The sequence below is a fragment of the Notolabrus celidotus genome, chromosome 16, assembly GCF_009762535.1.
Source record: "Notolabrus celidotus isolate fNotCel1 chromosome 16, fNotCel1.pri, whole genome shotgun sequence".
Lineage (NCBI taxonomy): Eukaryota > Metazoa > Chordata > Actinopteri > Labriformes > Labridae > Notolabrus > Notolabrus celidotus.
In genome coordinates, this window is record NC_048287.1 from 1,475,512 (window position 1) to 1,496,611 (window position 21,100).

At 42.8% G+C, this 21,100-nt stretch overlaps 1 protein-coding gene across 4 annotated transcripts; it reads left to right on the forward strand.

Annotated features, from left to right (window-relative positions):
- Positions 1 to 3,467: 3,467 nt before the first annotated feature.
- txlna (taxilin alpha) lies at positions 3,468 to 20,542 on the forward strand. 4 transcript variants are annotated; one of them, XM_034704520.1, is made up of 12 exons: positions 3,468 to 3,521; positions 3,660 to 3,852; positions 6,134 to 6,317; positions 11,934 to 12,200; positions 12,358 to 12,449; positions 14,476 to 14,646; positions 14,959 to 15,153; positions 15,981 to 16,100; positions 16,213 to 16,287; positions 16,637 to 16,729; positions 17,345 to 17,440; positions 18,633 to 20,542. In XM_034704520.1, exons 3-12 carry the CDS (start codon positions 6,143 to 6,145, stop codon positions 18,960 to 18,962), a joined length of 1,614 nt encoding a protein of 537 aa, XP_034560411.1. In that variant the 5' UTR covers positions 3,468 to 3,521; positions 3,660 to 3,852; positions 6,134 to 6,142; the 3' UTR covers positions 18,963 to 20,542. The 4 variants fall into 4 exon arrangements, with proteins under 4 accessions (XP_034560411.1, XP_034560410.1, XP_034560412.1 ...); XM_034704519.1 differs by lacking the exon at positions 3,468 to 3,521 and having other exon boundaries at positions 3,695 to 3,852; positions 11,916 to 12,200; XM_034704521.1 differs by lacking the exon at positions 3,468 to 3,521 and having other exon boundaries at positions 3,695 to 3,852; positions 11,937 to 12,200.
- The last annotated feature ends 558 nt before the right edge of the window (positions 20,543 to 21,100 follow it).

Consider the following 21,100-nt stretch of genomic DNA (forward strand, 5'->3'; position numbering starts at 1 on the left):
TGTCTTTGCAAGGTTCGGCATTCCAGATGAGGTGGTGAGCGATAATGGTCCGCAGTTTTCCAGTGCAGAGTTCAAAGAGTTCGCTAAACTGCTTGACTTTAAACACTGCACATCTAGCCCTCACCACCCACAAGGCAACGGTCAAGCTGAGAGAGCTGTTCAAGTTGCAAAGAAAATCCTCAAGCAGGATGATCCTGTGATGGCTTTAATGATCTACAGGTCCACTCCCTGTTCCACCACGGGATTCAGTCCGGCAGAGTTACTGATGGGAAGGAGAATTAGAACAACACTCCCTACGCTGCTGTGAAAGAAAAGGACAGCAAGGGAAGGGATAAACAGGCCTACCACTTCAACCGCCGCCATGGAGTCAGACCCTTATCTGCCCTGCAACCAGGAGATGTTGTACTCTCCAAGTTGGACCATGAGAAGTTGTGGTCTTTGCTTGCAGTCTCAAGTGAGAGCACTACCCCGAGATCCTTTGTTATCAGGACGCACCATGGAGCAGACCTGAGGCTGAACCGTCGTCACCTTCAGCCTGGACCTGTTCCCCAGCCCACCCCGGCAGCGCCCTGTGAAGTGTCAGAGCCAGATGTTCGCTTTGACAGGCCCGACGCATCAGACACTGTTCCTGTTTGTCAGAGTGAGGCTACCCCTCCGACCTCTGTGCCTTGTCAGACTGTGACTAGATCTAGACGTGTGTGCAGACCAATCAATAGGCTTGACCTATAATCACACAACCAAGCGGCAACCTCCGGTCTAAAAATATTGTCCAATGCGGAAGTGTTAAAAGCTGCAGTTCATCGAGGATCCGCTTGAAGCTGGCTCCAGAAGTACCAGAAACCACATACACATGAATGGGAAAAGCCGATCTTTACAGCATTAATAAACTATGGAACAGTCTCAGTATGGAACTAAAGCAATGTCTGAACATAATTCAATTCAAGAAGAAGTACAAAGAAATGATTTTAATAAGGTACAATGAGGAAGACAAGTGTATATAATCACGAGGGGTTTACTTTTGTTTGTTAGCATAAATATGAAGCTAATATATGAAGATTTGACATGTGGGACTGCACTCATATAATGGCAGAAAACAGTGAATAGAGGGGGTAGGATTAGATAAGTTTTAAACTTCTTCCTACTCCTTTTCATACATGTAGAGTAAATTGTTTCACTGCTTGCTAATATTGATTTTGTTTCTTTTGTAAAACTGTTTCTTTTTATTTTATGTTTGTATAACTCTTTCTTCTTTTCTGCTTTTTTTTTAATTGTATTTTTTTTATTTTTACATGTTCGAAATAAAGTCATCAAATCAAAATCAAATCAAACATGTTTACAGCCTGGTACAGAAGATGAGTGTAGTCTGGATAGCTCCTTTCTCGATGTGCTCTCACTGTGAGGGGGGTGAATTTTTTTCTACACAGCAATTTCAAAGATATTGAGATTACTAGTCTTCTAATGAGAGGCACAGCTGCCTGTGGGAACACTGCAGCTGTTGGCTAGGAGGCTCAAAGCCCGCCTCTTTACGTCACACTGGCTTGACAGCAGCAATATGGCTGCCGCCGACGATTGGTCTCAAAACAGCTCTTCAGAAACAGATGGGTGACGTCACGGATACTACGTCCATATTTTATACAGTCTATGCACATAACAGACTCGTGGCCTTTGGGGGGTTCCCAGAAAAAAAAAAAGGGGGGTAAAGAAAGTTTGAAGAAAAGTGTATTGTCACTGATGTTGTTGATGTTTACTTGTTGAACATTTATAATGGGAGATATTAAAGTTAACAAGTGATTTGAGTTTGTGAAATGGTAAGAGTAACAAAACATAATTTTCTGAGTTTAAAATGGGACAGTGTGTTTTGAACTATTTCAAGTTAAGAGATTTATAATTAGTGCTGTCAAGAGGGACACCTTTTGTTATAGAGTTTTATGTTGTTATTAAGATAATAACACATATAAAAAGGGGAGAAGTCATGTAATGTTGAAAGTGCTTGCGCACTATTACATGTTATACCGCTACACCGTCAGAGGTACGCGAGGGTTCTCATGAGATTCATGTTAATGTGATGTTGGCGGGCTACTGTGGATGTGGAATAAATGAGCTCCTGCTAAAAGGACATTAAGCCTTTATTGCAATCCTTTACAGTTTTAGTCACATTTTAGTCTCTTCAGCCCTTTATAGTCTTAGTCGAGTTTTAGTCTGCAGAAACTCAAAACATTTTAGTCTAGTTTTAGTCAGATTTTAGTCTTTGATTTTTGCCAAAACATTTTCTATCTTTAAAATAATTCATGTAGTCGCCCAGATATCAGTATCAGGGTTACCAAGTGTTCAAAGAGTCAATATTTCACTCTTTTAACACTTTTGCTTGTGTAATGTCTTAAGTGAAATAATTTTGCCTCTCACTGCTAAAATGCCCAAATAAAACATTCTTTATGTGACCACTGTGAAGATATTTTGATTGTCTTGATTCAAATAAAAATGCCATGGACACAATATAAGGGCTGTATTGCACTTTTACCATGGTCCCTGAATACACCTCGCAGCGACAGAGGCACTGGACAGACAGTCAGTTCACGGCACTCTGAAATGCATCTGCATCTTTGATGACCAGGAGTTGATCCAAACTTAATAAATGTGTCTGGTGTAACACCAAACTGGAACAAATCAAGCTGTAGATGGGGAGCTTTTTACGGTTATAGCAGCAAAAACTGCAAAAAGTAAACAGACGTCCCCCCGGTTGTGTCTTTGTCACTAACGGGTAAAAATCCTCAATGAAGATGAGACAGATGCATGGAGGTGAGGAGAGCTGGTTCATAAAGCACACCTGCTGCAGGTAGAGACCAAGCTAACACTGAGCCCCTCAGATAATAACTCAGCCTGTCACAGGAAGTCATCACTTTTATTTCTAGAGATTAGACGCACAGCGGGGGAAACATGAATTTTGAATGTCCGACGGTCGGCCACTAATGTTTTCTTCTCGTCATCGTCTCGTCAACGAAAACTAATCATACGTTTGTCAGAGTTTTTATTATCAGTGATGCACTTTAGCACGTCTTAGTCTCATTTTCATCTTGAAAAAATAGTCGTTGACGAACACATTTCGTCATAATTTTTATTAACAAAATTAACACTACCTTGAACACAAAACAGTCAAATAATAACTACATATCACCACAGCATACGGATGTGAGAAACATTCGTACCACGTGTATTTATTTTTTAAAGTTTGACTGCAGCCCCATTCAAATGAATGGGGAAGATGAAGTTTTTGACCTATACTGCAGCCAGCCACTAGGGGGAGCAGTTTTTGTGGCAGCCTCACTTCGAGTCGAGCGACGTCCATTTTATATACGGTCTATGGTTTAGAATAGTACACTCCACACTCCAGTCCAGAAGGTGGCGGTAATGCACCAACAAGCTGTTTGCCAACCGCCATTAAAATATAGAAGAAGAAGAATAAGAAGAAGAAGAAGAAGAAGAAGAAGAAGGAAACCTGACAGCTTTGTTAGGGAAAGCAGCAGGTAAAATATAAAACAGGATTATTAAGTTTCTAAGTGATTGTGGATTAGTTAAACGAATTTAGTAATTTTGTTTTGTTTTGTTTTGTCTGATTTAATTTAATTATTTTCCTGACTGGAATCTCCTGATCCACACTCCAGTCCAGAAGGTGGCAGTAATGCACCTATGAGCTGGTTTGCCCACCGTCAATGAACTCCAAAGAAGAAGGAGACGAAGAAGAAGCAGAAGAAGAAGAAGGAGTCACATCTGCGGGTCCACAGGTCCACACTGTTGCGGAAGCACCTCGGTTGTTTACTGCTCGGCTCTGAAGAGAAGTGACTCCCTAACATTTAAGTAGGTGATTGTTCTAATACTTCCATGTGGACTGTTCCAGGTCTGGGATAGATGAGTCCTGTTAGCATGAGGCTGCTCTGGGATAGTTTGAATCGTGCTGTTTCAGTCGCAGTGGCTAACGGTGGTTAGCATGTGGGAGCTAACGCAGTCTGAACGCCTGATAGTTCTCAGAGATGAGAAACCCTGAGAAGTTCAAACTGGATATAACATGTTGCTTTGCCTTATAATGATGTTTCAAGAACCGCAGAATGATTGAGTTTCCTGTGAGGTTATCTGACTTCACCTTAAAGTGAGTTAACTCTCTGTGTGGAGGGGCTCCTAGTTCTTACCGGGTTAAGAGTTAGTTTTCTGTGAGGTTTCATAAAGCTGTGAGCTGTCAGTGTGTCACACAGGAACAGCATGAGGAGGGTTTGAGCTGCAGGACTCTGTCTGCTGCTAAATTAAAGACATTATGTTCATTCAATGGATTCTACATGAGGATGTCCAATTTTACACTGACATGTGGAAAATGCAAACAAAACAAACACAGGGTCCATCTTCATCCTTTAGAAAAGAGATAGAAGGTTCAACTTCAGGACTTATGTCTCAGCAGGATGCAGAAAAACTCCTCCATGCATTTATCTTCAGCAGACTAGACTTCTGTAACGGGGTCTTTACAGGACCCCCTTAAAAGTCCATCAGAAGACTGCAGCTCATCCAGAATGCTGCTGCTCGAGTCCTAACAAGGACCAAAGAAGTAGACCACATCACTCCAGTTCTTAGATCTCTACACTGACTTCCTGTCTGTCAGAGAATAGACTTTAAAATCCTGCTGATGGTTTATAAAGCACTGAATGGTTTAGACTGATCTTCTGCTACTGTATGAACCATCTGGACCTCTGAGGTCATCAGGTACTGGTCTGCTTTCAGTCTCTAGAGTCAGAAGGAAACATGGTGAAGCAGCGTTTAGTCATTATGCACCACATATCTGAACACACTCCCTGAAAGCTGCAGGTCTGCTCCAACTCTCACCTCTTTAAATCAAAGACTAAGACCTTTTTATTTTTCACTGCCTTCCTATCTTAGATTATTTTAACCTAATTTTATTTTTAACATATTTCTAATTTTCTTTTCTGTTTTATTATATTTGTCATTTTAATTATGTTCTTTTATGCTTTTCTGAATGTCTCCAATGCTTTTCATGTTTGATTCAGTCCCTCCAGGATTTTGCAGGATTTGTTTGTTATTGTTGCGTCCCAAAAAGCCTGAATTTGCGACAGCTTTTTGGAAAAATTGCGGTGAAAGTTGCGATTTTTTTTTTGCTTTTGTCCCCCAATAACATCTCAGGGGCAAGTAAATATTCTAAATTACAGTTGTGTTTAGAAAACATTCTTGATGTGGCCACTGACTGTATTTTGATTCTCTTGATTCACAGAAAAATGCCATGAAAGAGCTATATTGCACATTTACGACGGTCCCTGAATGCACCTCACAGCGACTGATGCACAGTCAGTTCACGGCACTCTGAAATTAATCTGCATCTTTGATGACAAGGAGTTGATCAAAACTTACTGAATGTGTCTGATGTTTCACCAAACTGGATTAAATCAAGCTGTAGATGCAGAGCCTTTTACGGTAACCACGGCAACAACGTCAAACATCAAATAGTAAACAGACGTCCCCCGGTTGTGTCTTTGTCACTAACACACACCGGGGGTAAAAATCCTCAATGAAGATGAGACAGATGCATGGAGGTGAGGAGAGCTGGTTCATAAAGCACACCTGCTGCAGGTAGAGACCAAGCTAACACTGAGCCCCTCAATCTATAAATAACAATGTTGTCATGGTCACTTGTCCTGCCTGCTGTCCTCTCTCTTCACCCGTTCTCTGTGCGTGTTTTGTTGTTGAAAAGTGCGGATCAGGGGAGGACTTATGTTTGTGTTCTAAGGAAGTGAAATTGATGACAACACCGATGACGTACAGGGGCTGGGATTGAGGTAATTGGTCAAATTTGCGGTGATTGTAAAAAATTGCAGGGCCGCGAAAAAATCGCACTGATTGGTTGAATTTGCGTTGATAGTTGCGATCGCGAAATCGCAACTTCCTGGAGGGACTGTTTAATGTAAAGCACACTGAGTTTCCCTCGTGTACGAGATGCACTATACAAATAAAGCTGCCTTGCCTTGCCTCCTGAAAACACTGAAGTTCAATCTACAGAGTGATTCAGGGGGTTTGTCTGTAGAATAATGATGAAACAGAACTCCTTATTGTTACCAAATCCACCATCTGTTTACTTCAACAGATACTAAAGATGAAAAAACAGGACACAGAAGAGTCTGCCCCTCAGAGCGGGGAGGAGGCTTCACCACCCACAGGGGGGGCCAGGTCACCTGCAGCTGCTAAAGTGGACTCGGAAAGTGACAGGCCCAAAGAGTCTGAACCACAGACAGACGCACCTCCACAAGGTGATGAGGTGGGAAGCAAAGGTAAAGGTTTATTATTCACAAGGTGAATCAAAGTGTCAGAGTGTATCTGTAACATGAGAACAGTTTATTTATTGGAATCCAGGTACGCTGCTCGTTAGGGATCGACTCCCCTTTGGATGTCCCAGTCTGCTATGGCAAACCTGTGCATTAGCCCTTTGCTTAGTCTGAAGACTGATGCTACAGATATGAACCACAACTTTTCCCTACATAGTAGGACTGGGCGATATGGGAAAAATCCTATCACGATTATTTTTTCATATCAGTCGTTATCGATATGTATCACAAATAAATCAAATAACTATTTTGTCAAGCTTAAATGATCTGTTACTCACAAGTGAGTTGTGAAGACATCAGAAGGTTATTTTTGACTAGGTTAGTGCTGGGCAATATTGAAAATGATGTTATCACGATAAAATATTACATATCTATCGATAATTATCACGATAAATATCAAATCATGATTTCATTTAAAGGTAAAGATTTAAATTTAAATTTACAACAAAGATATATTAGACTGTATTCTGTGTATCAGTTTATAGAGTATTGTTTTGAGTTGTGCTCTCCCCTTTAAGATTACTAAGGGTTACAGGCAGAGTGATGTTGTTTCCCACAGTGCAGTGAATGCATCACTGTTATTCAGTGTTCAGTTGTCCTACAGTCATGGTGGACATTAAACGTGTTCACAGCAGAAGTAGGCTGTTTCCGAAACGGCCTGCTACATACTACTTACTAATGTAGTAGGCAGTAGGTATTGCCTACTACATACTGCGTTTGAATTTAGTATGTAGTATGACTGTTCTGTTCGATCTGTCATGCAGCATGCTGAGCCAGACTTCGCTGGATTTCCGGTTTCGGAAAGCGGAAGTAAACAACGGCGAAGCCGATAAATAAAAAGCTTATTTAGCATCCATTTATGATTTAAAAAGTTAGGAAGTGGTTTATATGTAATTTGATAACTTTCACAGCACCCAAAAACGGATTTCCTCCCGTCAAAAAATGAGGAAAAAGAAAAAGCAGAACGAGCGCTGTGCATTATGGGAAACAGTACGTGAGGCAGACTGGTCCGATGCACGCTGAGATATTTTCCCGTATCAGTAGACATCCGGGGAGTTTTGGCATACTGCAGATTTTGCTCTTGTTCACATACTACTTACTACATACTGAATTTTGGACATATCAGTAGGTACTGCTAGTATAGTAGGTGATTTCGGAAACAGCCGTAGTCTCTGTGCTCTTCCTTTACCCACATCCTGAAAGTAGATTTAATGAAGTGTATGAAGTTAATAGTTAACACAGAGTCGACTCAGTGTCAGACTAACGACTCTGCTTTCAGCTGCTAGCTTTTCAGTTTTCTTCAGTGTCGCTCGTTTCAGCTGTGTTTACATTCTGCTCCTAAAGTCTTAAAGCAGTCTTCTTCTTCTGTCTAATGTTGGGTGGCAACTAACGTCTGAGGCTCATTATCGCCCCCTCCATTTTAAGTGGCCGGAAGGTGTAATTACATGTTTATTTTTATCGGAAATGTTGAATATTTATATCGAGAAAAATTATATTGCGATAATTATCGTTATTGAATTATCGCCCAGCACTAGAACAACATACAAGACGTTCATCAAAACCAATGTATGAACAGAGTATCATTCTTGAATTTAATATTTCTTTCTAAATCACAGAAATAATGAGTCCTGTAGTAATGACGTGCTGCAGGGCCACAATCTTTGAAATATTGTAAGGACTACAATCAGCCTTTTAGCCTCGCTCACCGACCAACACATAAATCTTCTTATCTCCACTGGGCTCATGTGGACCAGGTTTGGTGACTCTAAGTATTTTAAGACCCTCAAAAAACGACTTCCTGTTTAATGGTGAACAATGTATCGCCATGATTACAGCTTTAAACATGGGGCGTATATACACAGTGCAATTCTGCAGCAACGCTAGAACGAAGCGTTTCTTCTGCTGCTAGGGGGCGCTATGACTGATCGATTACTACCCTGGACCTTCAACAGTCTTGTACAGGAGTATGATGGCTGAGGTAAACTACTTCCTGTTTCATGGCAAGACACCCAACTTCGAGGCCTTGCCACAACCATGACCATGTTTGAAAGGATCTGATGAATGTGTGTAAGGAGTTAAACCTCAGAGGACCCCTGAATATGGTCCAAAATCAAGTGACACTCGCCACTTCCTGTCTTCCTTTCACTCTGAAAGCTGGACATGTGTGTCATCGTCTTTCTTAGTGGTCCGGGTTAGAGGGCTGTGGGATAGGGGGTCTTGTATGTTTACTTTATTCTATTTTATTACTTTGTTTATTTATTGTTTTATGTACAGCAATTTGTGTTACAGTATTGTATGAAAATAACCTTATAAATGAAGTCTGATTGATTGAAGATGTAGAGTTCACAATCATACACACATAATGAAACAATGAGACACTTCACCAGGAGACTGATCTGTATGCCTTTAAGCAGAACACAGAGGACACAGTGCAGGTTCTCTTCACGTGCAGGTGTAAACTCAGAGACAGAGCTCTGTTCCTGTTTATTTTTATCAGAGTTATTACAGTGAACATGTGTGCAGACACAAACAGCTGGTACAGCTGACTAACAGCTGATCCAGCGGTGATCAGCTGACGCCGTCATCACAGAAAGACGTTGCTTCACGTGACGCTCTTGGAGGGAAAGGACGTCTCATGTCTCCTTAAACAAATTTCCCCATTCCCTCTTTCCTTCCCTTCATTTACTCGCATCTCTCCATGCATCACTGGTGGGAGGGACTAACAAGGGACTTCCACCAGATCTGTGTCCGGTCCGTCTTCGATCCATCACAGCACCAGATCTGATAGGTTTTTATTCAAGTCAATGTGTTATGTGTTCACTTCCACTGGATCCGCTCCGTTGCGGTCCGGCAGGTCGGAGTCCTTCGGATCAGGTACACAAGACTTCTATTTTTGCCGAATGCCGGAGCACGACGCAACAATCTCAACAGAGCAGATGGAGCGGGACAGGAAGTCAGGTTTCACCAAAACAAAATGAAAACATCCGGTTAATTTTCAGAATAAAACACTCTGTGTTATCACCAGATCGTATTTCACTTAACTACAACAACAAACCAAAGTCATGATGAGCGGAGCCAGGCCTGGAGTCAACAGGTCAGAGGTTTTCAGAGGACCAGAAAGACAACATGGATGAGGAGAGGAGGAGGAGAATCCTTGATTCAGTGATTACTGCAGGAAAACCTCGGTCACATGACTCCAGCTGTCCGGAGGTCCTGATCTGTGCTGCGTTCTGAAAACACAACCGGTGGGTGTTGACGGACGAGAGAGCACGGAGCCGGATGCGGATCTAGTGGAAGTCCTATGTAAGACGCAAGTGAATGACGCAAGTGGAGGGAGTCTCATCCCAACAAAGATGTTTACAGCTGGTGTTAGCACTAATCAAACAGCGAGTGCTGTAGTGCTGAGCTGAGAGCTGCAGAAAGTTTACCAGAGACAACTCCAAACGAAAGCAGCCCATGACACACTCACTGAATTTACATGATGACAAACCTTTTTCAAAGGTACCAGACCGAGGTCTCTCCTGCTCATAGCATAAGGGGAGCAGTATCCTGAGCCACCTCTACCTTGCTTTATAGATCCAACCTGCACTGTATTAGTTCATTCCTACAGAGTGGTGGACAACGTCACTTAGATTTGCCCCGCACATATTAAGGGTTAAAATCACCAGCTGCTCCACAATATCTCAGTACTTCAGTCCTGATCGGATATTATTGTAGTTTCAAACATTACTGAGTTCTGTGATTTGTTAACCCCTTCTGCACTGCACACTGTTCCCACAAAGGAAAGAAACAGTTTCATCTGATAAGAGGATAAATCTCATTCTATCAGCACGCTACAGTCATTTCACTTCTACACAATGGGACCAAAGCAAACAGACACACTGGGATAAAACCCTGTAAAGGTTGCAGACACCTGACAAACTGTACGGTCTAGTCCAACTGGACTACATGCACATGAGTATGGATAAATACTGTTACGGGAATAGTTTGCCCAAGTGTGACTCATGCAAGTTAAAGCAAATCCTGTGGTGCTGTACTTTAAGCTTCTCTGTGTAGACTCCAGCAGTGTGTGTGAAGTAACCGTGATGAGTCACACCCCTGGGTCTGTATCATGAAACACAGCCTTGTTTCCCGTGACCTTTCCCTCCAGTCTTTACGTATGTAGGTGATGGATTGTGTTTTTGTCTTCACTCGCCTCACTCAGACTCGCTCAGACTTGGAAGGCATCTATGACAGACTCAGTAAATCCATACTGTGCATTCAAAATGTAAAACTACTTCAGGAAATACATGACCCCAGGTTAGGTGATTGATTATGTCCAGTTTATATTCTCAACTTCTTTAAGTGTTTGTTCAGGAGGGTTTGTTTACAGAAGCATGTTTACAGATCCTGCCCTCCTTGGTCAATAACTCATCAGCCTAACATCACATACATTATGAGTCTCTTTAAAGGTAGAGCTATACAATAACCGAACTTTCAGAGAGGAGTGCTCCCAAGATGACTTTAAACGTGACTTGTCTTAACTCGGTGAACATGAAATGATTAGTTTTGAGACATACTCATGACTGAGATGTGTTTAGTCCCTCCAGTGTTGACATTATTAAACCCTGTGAAAACTCCCCTCCAGGGGGCCTCCCCTGTCTGATGGTGTTGCCTTTGGCAGGACCCGGTTTACGTTTTTACTAGGGATGTAAATTTCAAGTATTTTCCGTGATCGATTTTTGGAAATGTTAACGATCAATTATCGATTAATCAATATAGAAACATTGAGTTTTCTTATGTCAAAGATAATGCAAATTATGCTGTTTTTCCCCTAAATTGTATTTTCCATAGCAACAAAGTGCATTTAACTGACGGTATTGAATACGGGTAGACTTCTGTCTACTCCTTCTTATAGAAAAAAATGAGCATGTGTACGTGGTCAGCACAACCGGGTTATAATCAGTCCAGCTGCAGAAAAGCCCAGACGGCTCTGATGTTGTTGATCTGCAAACAGTGTACTAACAGTCCCCACCAGTCTGTTGGCTTTGAATCTAAAGGTGGAGAAATGTCCTGTTTAAAGTTGTCAACCTTCGTGTCCGTGTCGTTGTTGGCAGCAGTTGATCCTCTTTAGCGCTCGTGGAGACCTGATGCACAGCCGCAGCCGCCAGCTGAGCATCTCCACTGTGTGCAACACCTTTAACTGGTTCACATAAAACATGCTTTAAACTTAAAACACCTCCCTGATACCTGAATGGAATGAGACCACATGATGTTTGTTCCACGTGACGGAAAATTGAAAACAAAAAATGTGTGTTTCGAGTAATTTCTTAGCAATCAATTAATCGATGTAAGGGGGCCTGTGGCACAGTGGGTCATCCTTCAATCCGCAGACAGCTGTTTGACCCCTGGCTTCTTCGGTCCACATGTCCCAGCATCCTTTATTCCAAATGCCTGTAAAGGCATCAGAGTGTTTGTGAATTTGTGTGTGGAAGGAGAATTGTGACATGTTCTGTACAGCGCTGTGAGTCATTGGTACACTAGAAATATGCTTTAGAAATGTAGTTTACCATTTACCCCCAGTAGATGCAGTGGCAGCACTGTCTCAGTGTGACATGGCTGAGGAATTGAGCAGGCAACTGGAGGACATTCTCAGCACCTACTGTCGTGAAAGCCTTTCTGACAGTGCCAGCACCCTGCCCAATGGCCAGTTACACAGCCCAGAACTCAATGGCCTAACCAATGAGAAGGAGGACGAAAAACCGGGGGAGGGCAAAGTCAATGGAGCAAATAATGAGATAGAGAAGGAGCAAAAGAAGACTCAGGAGAAGAGGAAAGTAAAGGGTCTGGGTAAGAAGCTACTCACTCTTCTTGGAATGTTTCTTGTTACCTCTAGATACACTTCAAAGCCTTTTACTGACTAAACTACCAGAAGGCAAAGAAGTCAATGGAAGTACGTTGGATTTCAGTCGTGCTCTGTCCTGTGTCTGTTTTTATGTGTTTGCAGGAAAAGAGATCACTCTTCTCATGCAGACTTTAAATACACTGAGCACCCCGGAGGAGAAGCTGGCTGGCCTTTGCAAAAAGTATGCTGAGTTGGTAAGTGTTTCGTTTCACTAATGTTAAGTCATTAGTCAGTGTGTGGTGGCACTTCACTTGAGTAAGTGTGCAATATTTGTATCTAGCTCATTCAAAGTACTTCAATCATTTTTCTACAACCCCATTTCCCAAAGATGTTGGGACGCTGTGAAACATTAAAAAGCACCAAGACCCCATACCCAATTATATCACCAGATAAAGAAACAACATTGATGTCCCTGTAATGTCATTTGTACTGTCATTTATTGCTCCAAAACCAAGGGGCAACCTCCGGTCTTACAATATGAAGCCAATGCAGAAGTGTTAGAACTGCAGAGAAGACTCACAACCCCCAAAATATAGGTGCCAAAGGCTCACATCCCCAATATATAGGTGCCAAAGACTCACAACCCCAATATATATCAGTCTGTCCCTGATGTTTTTACTGGAGAGAAGTGGCTTCTTTGCTGCCCTCCTTGACACCAGGCCTTCCTCCAAAAGTCTTCGCCTCACTGTGCGTGCAGATGCACTCACACCTGCCTGCTGCCATTCCTGAGCAAGCTCTGCACTGGTGGTGGCGCGATCCCACAGCTGTAACACCTTCAGGAGACGGTCCTGGCGCTTGCTGGACTTTCTTGGGCGCCCTGGAGCCTGTTTGGCAACAATTGAACCTCTCTCCTTGAAGTTCTTGATAATTGGATAGACGGTTGACTGAGGTGCAATCTTACTCGCTGCTATAAACTTCCCTGTTAGGCCCTTTTTGTGCAATGCAATGATGGCTGCACGTGTTTCCTTGCAGGTAACCATGGCTAACAGATGAGGAACAATGGTGTCATGCACCATCTTCCTTTTAAAGTGTCCAGTCACTCAATCATGACAGATTGATCGCCAGCCTTGTCCTCATCAACACCCACACCTGTGTTAATGTGTGTGACACCTGTGTGTCATTGAAATTATGTCAGCTGGTCCTTTTGTGGCAGGGCTGAAATGCAGTGGAAATGTGTTTTTGGTGATAAAGTTCATTTTCAAGGCAAAGAGGGACTTTGCAATTAATTGCAGTTGAGCTGATCACTCCTCATAACATTCTGGAGTATATGCAAATTGCCATTATAAAAACTGAAACAGCAGACTTTGTGAAAATTAATAGTTGTCATTCTCAAAACTTTTGGCCATGACTGTAGGTGCCAAAGACTCACAACCCCCAAAATATAGGTGCCAAAGATTTGCAGCCCCAAAATATAGAAGCCAAAGACTTGCGACCCCCATTGTCCCTCAAACTGATTTAATGTGTCTTCATTTAGCTTCGCTTCAGAAAATGATGTGTGACGTCACCAAGACTACCTCCATGTTTATACAATCTATGTTCAAAACTTATACGGCTAAGCATTAATGCCGCCCTCACAAATGTGCAGGTGCAAGTGTCACATGCACTGGAGCACCCCGTACCTTCATGGATGCTGGTGATGGCAGCTCCTAAAATGTTCTGTATGGGGGACCTGACTCAACAGGTCGAGGGGCACAGCTTTAAGCTACAGCTTTAAATGGTTCGTCAACACATTGGGCCATATGCTAGCATGAAAAAAACAACCTTAGAATGGAATGTAACTATAGATGGAGTCAACTTTAACACCACTAGTTTACTGGAAAGACCATTTTCCTGTTTCAAAGTTTGGGGGAAGGGGATGTTTGATCTGGCTTTGTTATCCAGCTGATAGATGCAGACTGGTCTACAGTAGTGATCAGGATCAAAGGTATAACCAATCAACTTTAATGAACAACTAAATAATGCTTTGTTTTGGCATTGTTTGACAAACTATCTTTACTCATGGATGTGTTTCTTTATTAAACAGATCTCTTAACTGCACATCATTTAGCATGTTTATTTGAACAATGATCCAGAGTACTGTTAACCCTTTACTTCAATGTCGTCATTAAAGGAAGAGTCAAAGGGTCAAGAGTCTTATTTTAGGAGGCATTTTAGTTTCATAATTATGTAATGTGTCTTGTCCTTGACGTGTAAAACCCCAACAACATTTGTGTGTGACAGCTGGAGGAGCACCGCAACACCGAAAAGCAGATGAAGGCGCTGCAGAAGAAACAGAACCAGCTGGTCCAGGAGAAAGACAACCTGAGAACTGAGCACAGTAAGGCCATCCTGGCCCGCAGCAAGCTGGAGAGTCTCTGTAGAGAACTGCAGAGACACAACCGTACTCTCAAGGTACCAGAAGAACCCTCTATGTATACATGGTGATTCTAGTAAAGGCTGATTTATACTTCTGCATTGAATCGACGGCGTAGTCTACGCTGGAGGTCTGCGTAACTCCCATACCTACGCAGAGGTCTATACATGTGGTGCTAATGTCTGTGTCAGCCCCTGCTGCGTAGGGGAGACGCAGAAGTCTAAATCAGCCTTTAGGGTTAAAGGTAGATGTATTTATTGAAGCAGTAGACACTTCTTAAAGGTTGGTGATCTGTCCAGGGAAGATTTCACAAACCTAAAAAAACATGTTTTACTCTGTTCTCTCTGCAGGAGGAGGGAGTGCAACGAACACGGCTAGAAGAGGAAAAGAGGAAAGAGGTGACCGCCCATTTCCAGCTGACTCTGAACGACATTCAGGCTCAGATGGAGCAGCACAACGAGAGAAACAGCAGCCTCCGACAAGAGAACACAGAGCTGGCTGAGAAACTGAAGAAGCTGTATGAGCAGTACAAACTACGAGAAGAGGTGGGCAGTACCTGAGTGCTCATGGTGACACACACACACACACACACACACACACACACACACACACACACACACACACAGACACACAGCACTGTTCAGCCCTGCTTTACTTTATCCTCCAACGCCTCCTTGTGTTATTGCAGATGAGATGTAACAGGGTTGTAATTACCCCGCCTTGAAACGGCAGCATGTAAACGCCTTGAGTTTCATCTATATGAAAGTGGAGACCTTCCTCTTCACATTCAGTCCCCTCTGCCAGACTCCTGCCCCACATAGAGCGGCCTAAACTGAGCAGTGACACAGAGTAGCTCTCTGCAGCACTTAACTCTGCTCACGCTGTGTCTCCTGTATCATCAGGAGTGATGGGTTCGGTGTTAAAGACATATCAAGAGCTTGACCGAGAGTATCAAAAATAGTGGACAAAAAGTCTGTGAGTTTTGGGCATGTCCAGAACATGTGTGAATGGTCAGCCAGAGATCTTTCACAACGGTTGCAAGCATCACTATGACTTGGATATATTTAATCCAATCTAGCATTGGTGAAGTTGGCTTTGTGGAGTATCTTGCACTGCATTAGGCCATGCCTGGCACATATAGTTGATGAGTGGACCAGTTTTAAAATGTCTCTCCACTGGCTATCTGAAATACTCGTCCCCAGATCATGCTCCCATGGAACCAAATTTTTAATTGTGGACCCACTAAAGTCCCCAAGGACCGACTCAGTCCCTCCCCATGGGTCCCAGGGACTCCCTACATTCCATCACAGTTAACCTTGTTTTCTTTTGATGAACATGCTTGTTGTTCTGACCTCTGATGTTTTGAAACCAGCACATAGACAAGGTGGTGAAGCACAAAGACCTTCAGCAACAGCTTGTGGATGCCAAGCTACACCAGGCCCAGGAGCTGCTGAAGGAGTCTGAGGAGCGCCACGACAGAGAGAAGGACTTTGTAAGTATCTGCTCCACTTACAAGATGTGACATTTAAAACACAACGCAGCATTTTTGTTTCCTTTTTCTCAGAAAGTCTGTCTGAGTTGTTTGTCATTGTCCTTGGTTGTAGCTGCTGAATGAAGCCGTGGAGTCTCAGAGGATGTGTGAGCTGATGAAGCAGCAGGAAGTTCACCTCAAACAGCAGGTCTCCCCTCCGTCTCTACACCTCAACAGCTCTACATGGACTGACTTTACCAGAAACAAATGTCACCATGCAACAAAAAGCCAAGATCCTTTATATAGAGAGCAAAGATTTGATGTTAAGAGAAAAGCTCTTCCACATGTTTTACAAAGGCTGGCTGAATCATCCCAGTTGTAAAGCTAGTAGCCTTAGGATGCCAGATAAACAAACATTAGAGCTCTGATCGTTCAAACTAGCCGTGTGTACAATAATGTCAAATATGGTTCAGCTGAAAAGTCTGGAGATGTGTGGAAGTGGTTTGTATTGGAACCATCTCCGGTATAAATAACCATCTGTTTGTGTTGTTTTCAAGCTGTCACTGTACACGGAGAAGTTTGAAGAGTTTCAGACCACTCTGTCCAAGAGCAACGAGGTTTTCACCACCTTCAAACAGGAAATGGAGAAGGTAAGATGAATACAGGGTCACCACAGAGTCAGTTCACTCTGAAATTCATCTGCATCTTTGATGACAAGGATTTGATCAAAACTTTGAAAAAAATATTCAATGAAGATGAGACAGATGCATGGAGGCGGGGAGAGCTGGTTCACACAGCACACCTGCTGCAGGCAGTGACCAAGCTAACACTGAGCCCCTTGAATGTCAGGCGGTCGGCCACTAAAGTTTTTGTCTCGTCATCGTTAGTTAACAAAATCCAAACATACGTTGATCAGAGTTTTTATTAACTATGATATATTGTAGCTCGTCATAGTCTTGTCACAAACATTTATCCTCATCATTTTCGTTAAGGAAATTAACACTGCTGGACGTTATGTTCAACCATTTGTCAGTGTGTGTAGCCCTGAGCCAACAGCTGTGTAACACTGGCACGCATAGCAGTCAGGTTACATCCGTGTCTCCTCAACCTGCCTCTTTTAGTTTGTTTGTGTCGTGAAACAATCGGTAAATAATGCATGCTTTATGTTGAGTGCATTGTAATAAACAAGTGGTGTTCTAATAGTCGAATGTGTCTTTGCGTTTGACAACCCTAGATGCTCTTCTCACTCTTCTTTTGTGTTGCAGATGACTAAAAAGATCAAGAAGCTGGAGAAGGAGACCGCTGTGTACCGGTCCAGATGGGAGAGCAGCAACAAGGCTCTTCTGGAGATGGCAGAAGAGGTGAAGCAGCTTTTATCATCTTCATACTTTGGTCAAATATTCTTTATTCTGATCCAGTCTTTGTTGTTCTAACTTCGATTCAAGTCTTCAAGGATCTCATGTGTATCCTGACAAGCCTTCAGGACAGCAGCTAGATTTAGATGTACTTATAAAAAAGAGACATTTTGGTTCATATGACTAAAACCTGCAGTGCATGGTTCATGTCGCTGTAATAAATGAGTCTGTGATTTTGGCAGAATGTGAGGTGTTGTTATAGATTGACTTAAAGCTGGGGTTGGTAGTCAGATTTAGATCCACTTTTTGTTCTACTGGTTAAAATGATCTTTCTGTCCTGATGGTAATCAATACATAAAGTGTTCTTAAAAAAGAGGTAAAAAAAAAGCTGCTATCTACAGCCGGAGTAAACCTGGGAAAACACCAACCAATCCCTGCCATCAGGAGCCAAATGATGAAACCAATCAAATCCTGTCCTGCCATTCTGCCCGCCTCCTGCAGAGCGTACATTTCATGTTTGTTTGTGTTTTTAACTTTCACTATGAGAATGTTTTGGTGTTTTCTTACTGCTGAGTGAGACATGAGTTGACGTAGTGCAAAACACAAACCATGTGCTGAGGACCAGTTTTGAATCAGTCACCATCATATGGTTCTGAATCAGTGGCGCTCGTGCATGTTAGCGGGGGCGTCGTTTTTGAGGAACTCTGAGGGGAGGGGGGGAGGGGTTAGACAGAGTCCTGAGGAAATGCTACATTCAAATTCATGCTAGTTTTCAGTGACTACCAACCCTAGCTTTAAGGCTAGGGATGTAAATCGCAATAATGTACTGAAACTGAAACTGGGTTGTGATACAGTAGGAAAATGTAACTGTGTGTCTGTGTCTCTGTGTCTGTCTCTGTCTGTGTCTGTCTGTGTCTGTCGCTGTGTCTGTCTCTGTCTCTGTGTCTGTCTGTCTGTCTGTCTGTCTGTCTGTGTGTCTGTTTCTGTGTCTGTGTTTCTGTGTTTCTGTGTCTGTGTCTGTCTGTGTCTGTTTGTGTCTGTCTGTGTGTCTGTGTCTGTCTGTGCGTCTGTGTCTGTCTGTGTGTCTGTGTGTCTGTGTTTCTGTGTCTGTGTCTGTCTGTGTGTCTGTGTCTGTCTGTGTGTCTGTGTCTGTCTGTGTGTCTGTGTCTGTCTGTGTGTCTGTGTGTCTGTGTTACAGAAATCTGTGCGGGACCGTGAGTTTGAGGCACTTCAGAGTAAAGTCCATCGCCTTGAGAAGCTGCGGCGGGCACTGAAAGTAGAACGCAACGAGCTGAACAAGAAGGTTCAGAAGTTTGGGGATCAGCAAAGTGGAACTGCAACTACCCCCCTCTCCGACCCAGGAACAGACTCGCCTTCACCACAACCAACAGACTCTTTGCTGGAGCCCACTAGCAACCTCGTCCCAGAAATCACCCCCTGCTCCCAGTCCTGTCACTGTGACCCAGAGCTGGACACGGAGGCTTCATTAGAAGCGGTCGAGGCTCAGTCCATAGCTGCACAGGAATGAGGAAACGCTGCTCACAGCCTTTTCTCAGCGCTCCAGCATCCAGCAAGCTAATAGACAGTAATATCCCAGTCTGCAAGCCCCTGCTATCCCTGGATGAAGCCTATCTGAAACAGGTCGCGAGCAGTTTAAATCCCAAGGTGGACTTGAGTCCTATCAGCATGCTCTGCAGGTTCTTACATGGATGATGAGAGGATTATATATTTCCACAGATTCCTTTTTATGCTGTTTGTTCTCCAAGTTAATGACAAATGTAGAATTACTCCACTGCTCCACATGTTGCTGTCTGTGTATAGAAAGAGATTGAAAGTTTAAGAAGACAGAGTTCAGATATTAACATGACTTTGTACATAATGACTCATAAAGATACGTTACAAGTTATCCAACAACCAGGCCTTCCTTATCTTAAACAAAACGACTGTGTTTCAATGAAAACTGCAGGCATCTGTCCAAATCTATTTTTTCAGTTCTTTATGTAAATGCCCAGACCCCCTCTGTATGCAGTCCACTACATGAACCACAGACTAACAGGTGTATGCCACAATCATCAAAGGATGAGCGTTTAATGTGTGTGTGTGGCCACACGGTCTCATGTTCAGTTCCCATCAGTGCTGGTGTGAAGATCTGGAACCTAGAAGAACCTGTGTGTATCTCTGTCAGGTGTGTTTCTGTCACACAGGCAGTTTTCATGTTTGTTTTCAGTGTGAATGCTTCATGTCTTTGGTGTCTTATTGTTAGCTCTGTATTTATTGTTTGTCTTTGCTGCATATGGATCCTACAGAGCACCACTAAGACGTAGAAATGCAAATATTATGTAACCCAGAAATGTAATGCAGTTTGGACCAATCTTAAACGCTTCTTTTCATTCCTTTTATTCTATAGCTCTTGGAAACGTGTTTTAGAAAGTTTTGATTCTTATAATGTCGACCACTTTAACCCTGTTCAACTTCATCTCCTGTATGCATACTGTTCTGTACTTTGCTTTTTTGGAAGTGTGGACCACATGACTATGATTGTCTCCTCCCAGCCCTAATGAGTGCAGTAGCTTGGAATCAGATTGAACATCAGAACGCAGAGAAAGTCAAAGACATCTATGCAAAACTTGTGGTTTGATTCTGTGGCAGCCAAAAGTAGAAGAAGAAGTATATTCAGAATATCCTCTGCCCTGCATGAATGTATCGCATAAACAGACAGCACGTCTCCCTGCAGAGATCAGTCTCTGCTTTGACGCTGAACGTAACACAGTCCCTGTTGATTTTCAGAGATGGGGGGGTTGACGGAGGCAAGTTGGAATATAGAAGCATTTTAAAACACACAATTGGACTATTGAATTGTATCCTCTCTCCCTAAGGTGTGTGTTTTCCTCTGACATTCCTGTGTGGTACTTTGTGTGTAGCATTGGTATTAAGGTGTCAACTTAAATAGAAATGGGAAACCTAATGTCTTCCTGTGTTCCCATGGTGAATGTAAAGGCTTGCTAATCATGAGGAGGAACCAAAGATGTCCCCATAGTCATCTTTTAGAGTATTTCTGTTTAGTCCTGCATATTTTGTTCATTGTTAAATAAAAGATGTAAAAGTTGATTTTTCATGAGTTGGTTGAGAATGTGTTCGCTTTGTTTAAGATGGGACAAGTTGTGTTAGAGCATCATGAACAAGATACAGTTGAGGAATTTAAAATCCTTCTTTTAACCTACAAAGCCCTTAAAAATCAGGCACCCTCGTATCCTAAAGAGCTCATAGTGCCCTATTACCCCTCTAGAACTCTACGCTCCCAACATGCAGGCCTGCTAGTTGTACCTAAAATCTCTAAAAGTAGTATAGGAGGTAGAACCTTCAATTATCAGGCCCCTCTCCTTTGGAATCATCTACCGGTCAGGGTCCGGGAGGCAGACACCCTCTCCACTTTTAAGAGTAGGCTTAAAACTTTCCTTTTTGATAAAGCTTATAGTTAGAGCTGGATCAGGCTTGGACCAGCTTTTGTCATGCTGCTATAGGCCTAGACTGCCGGGGGAACTGGCACACTGACACACTGGGATCCTAGCTCACCCCCTTCCCCCCAACCCCTCATCACTTACTTTAACTCTGCCTGTCCCATTAAAGTTACTAACCATAGACCTTTCTGGAGTCCCTGAGCTCCCT

Coding starts and splice junctions, on each gene's coding strand:
- txlna (XM_034704519.1), top strand. CDS start 6,143: ATGAAAAAACAGGACACAGAAGAGTCTGCCCCTCAGAGCGGGGAGGAG. Junction 12,201..12,357: donor GAGGAAAGTAAAGGGTCTGG/GTAAGAAGCTAC, acceptor ATGTGTTTGCAG/GAAAAGAGATCACTCTTCTC. Junction 16,730..17,344: donor TCAAACAGGAAATGGAGAAG/GTAAGATGAATA, acceptor TTTGTGTTGCAG/ATGACTAAAAAGATCAAGAA.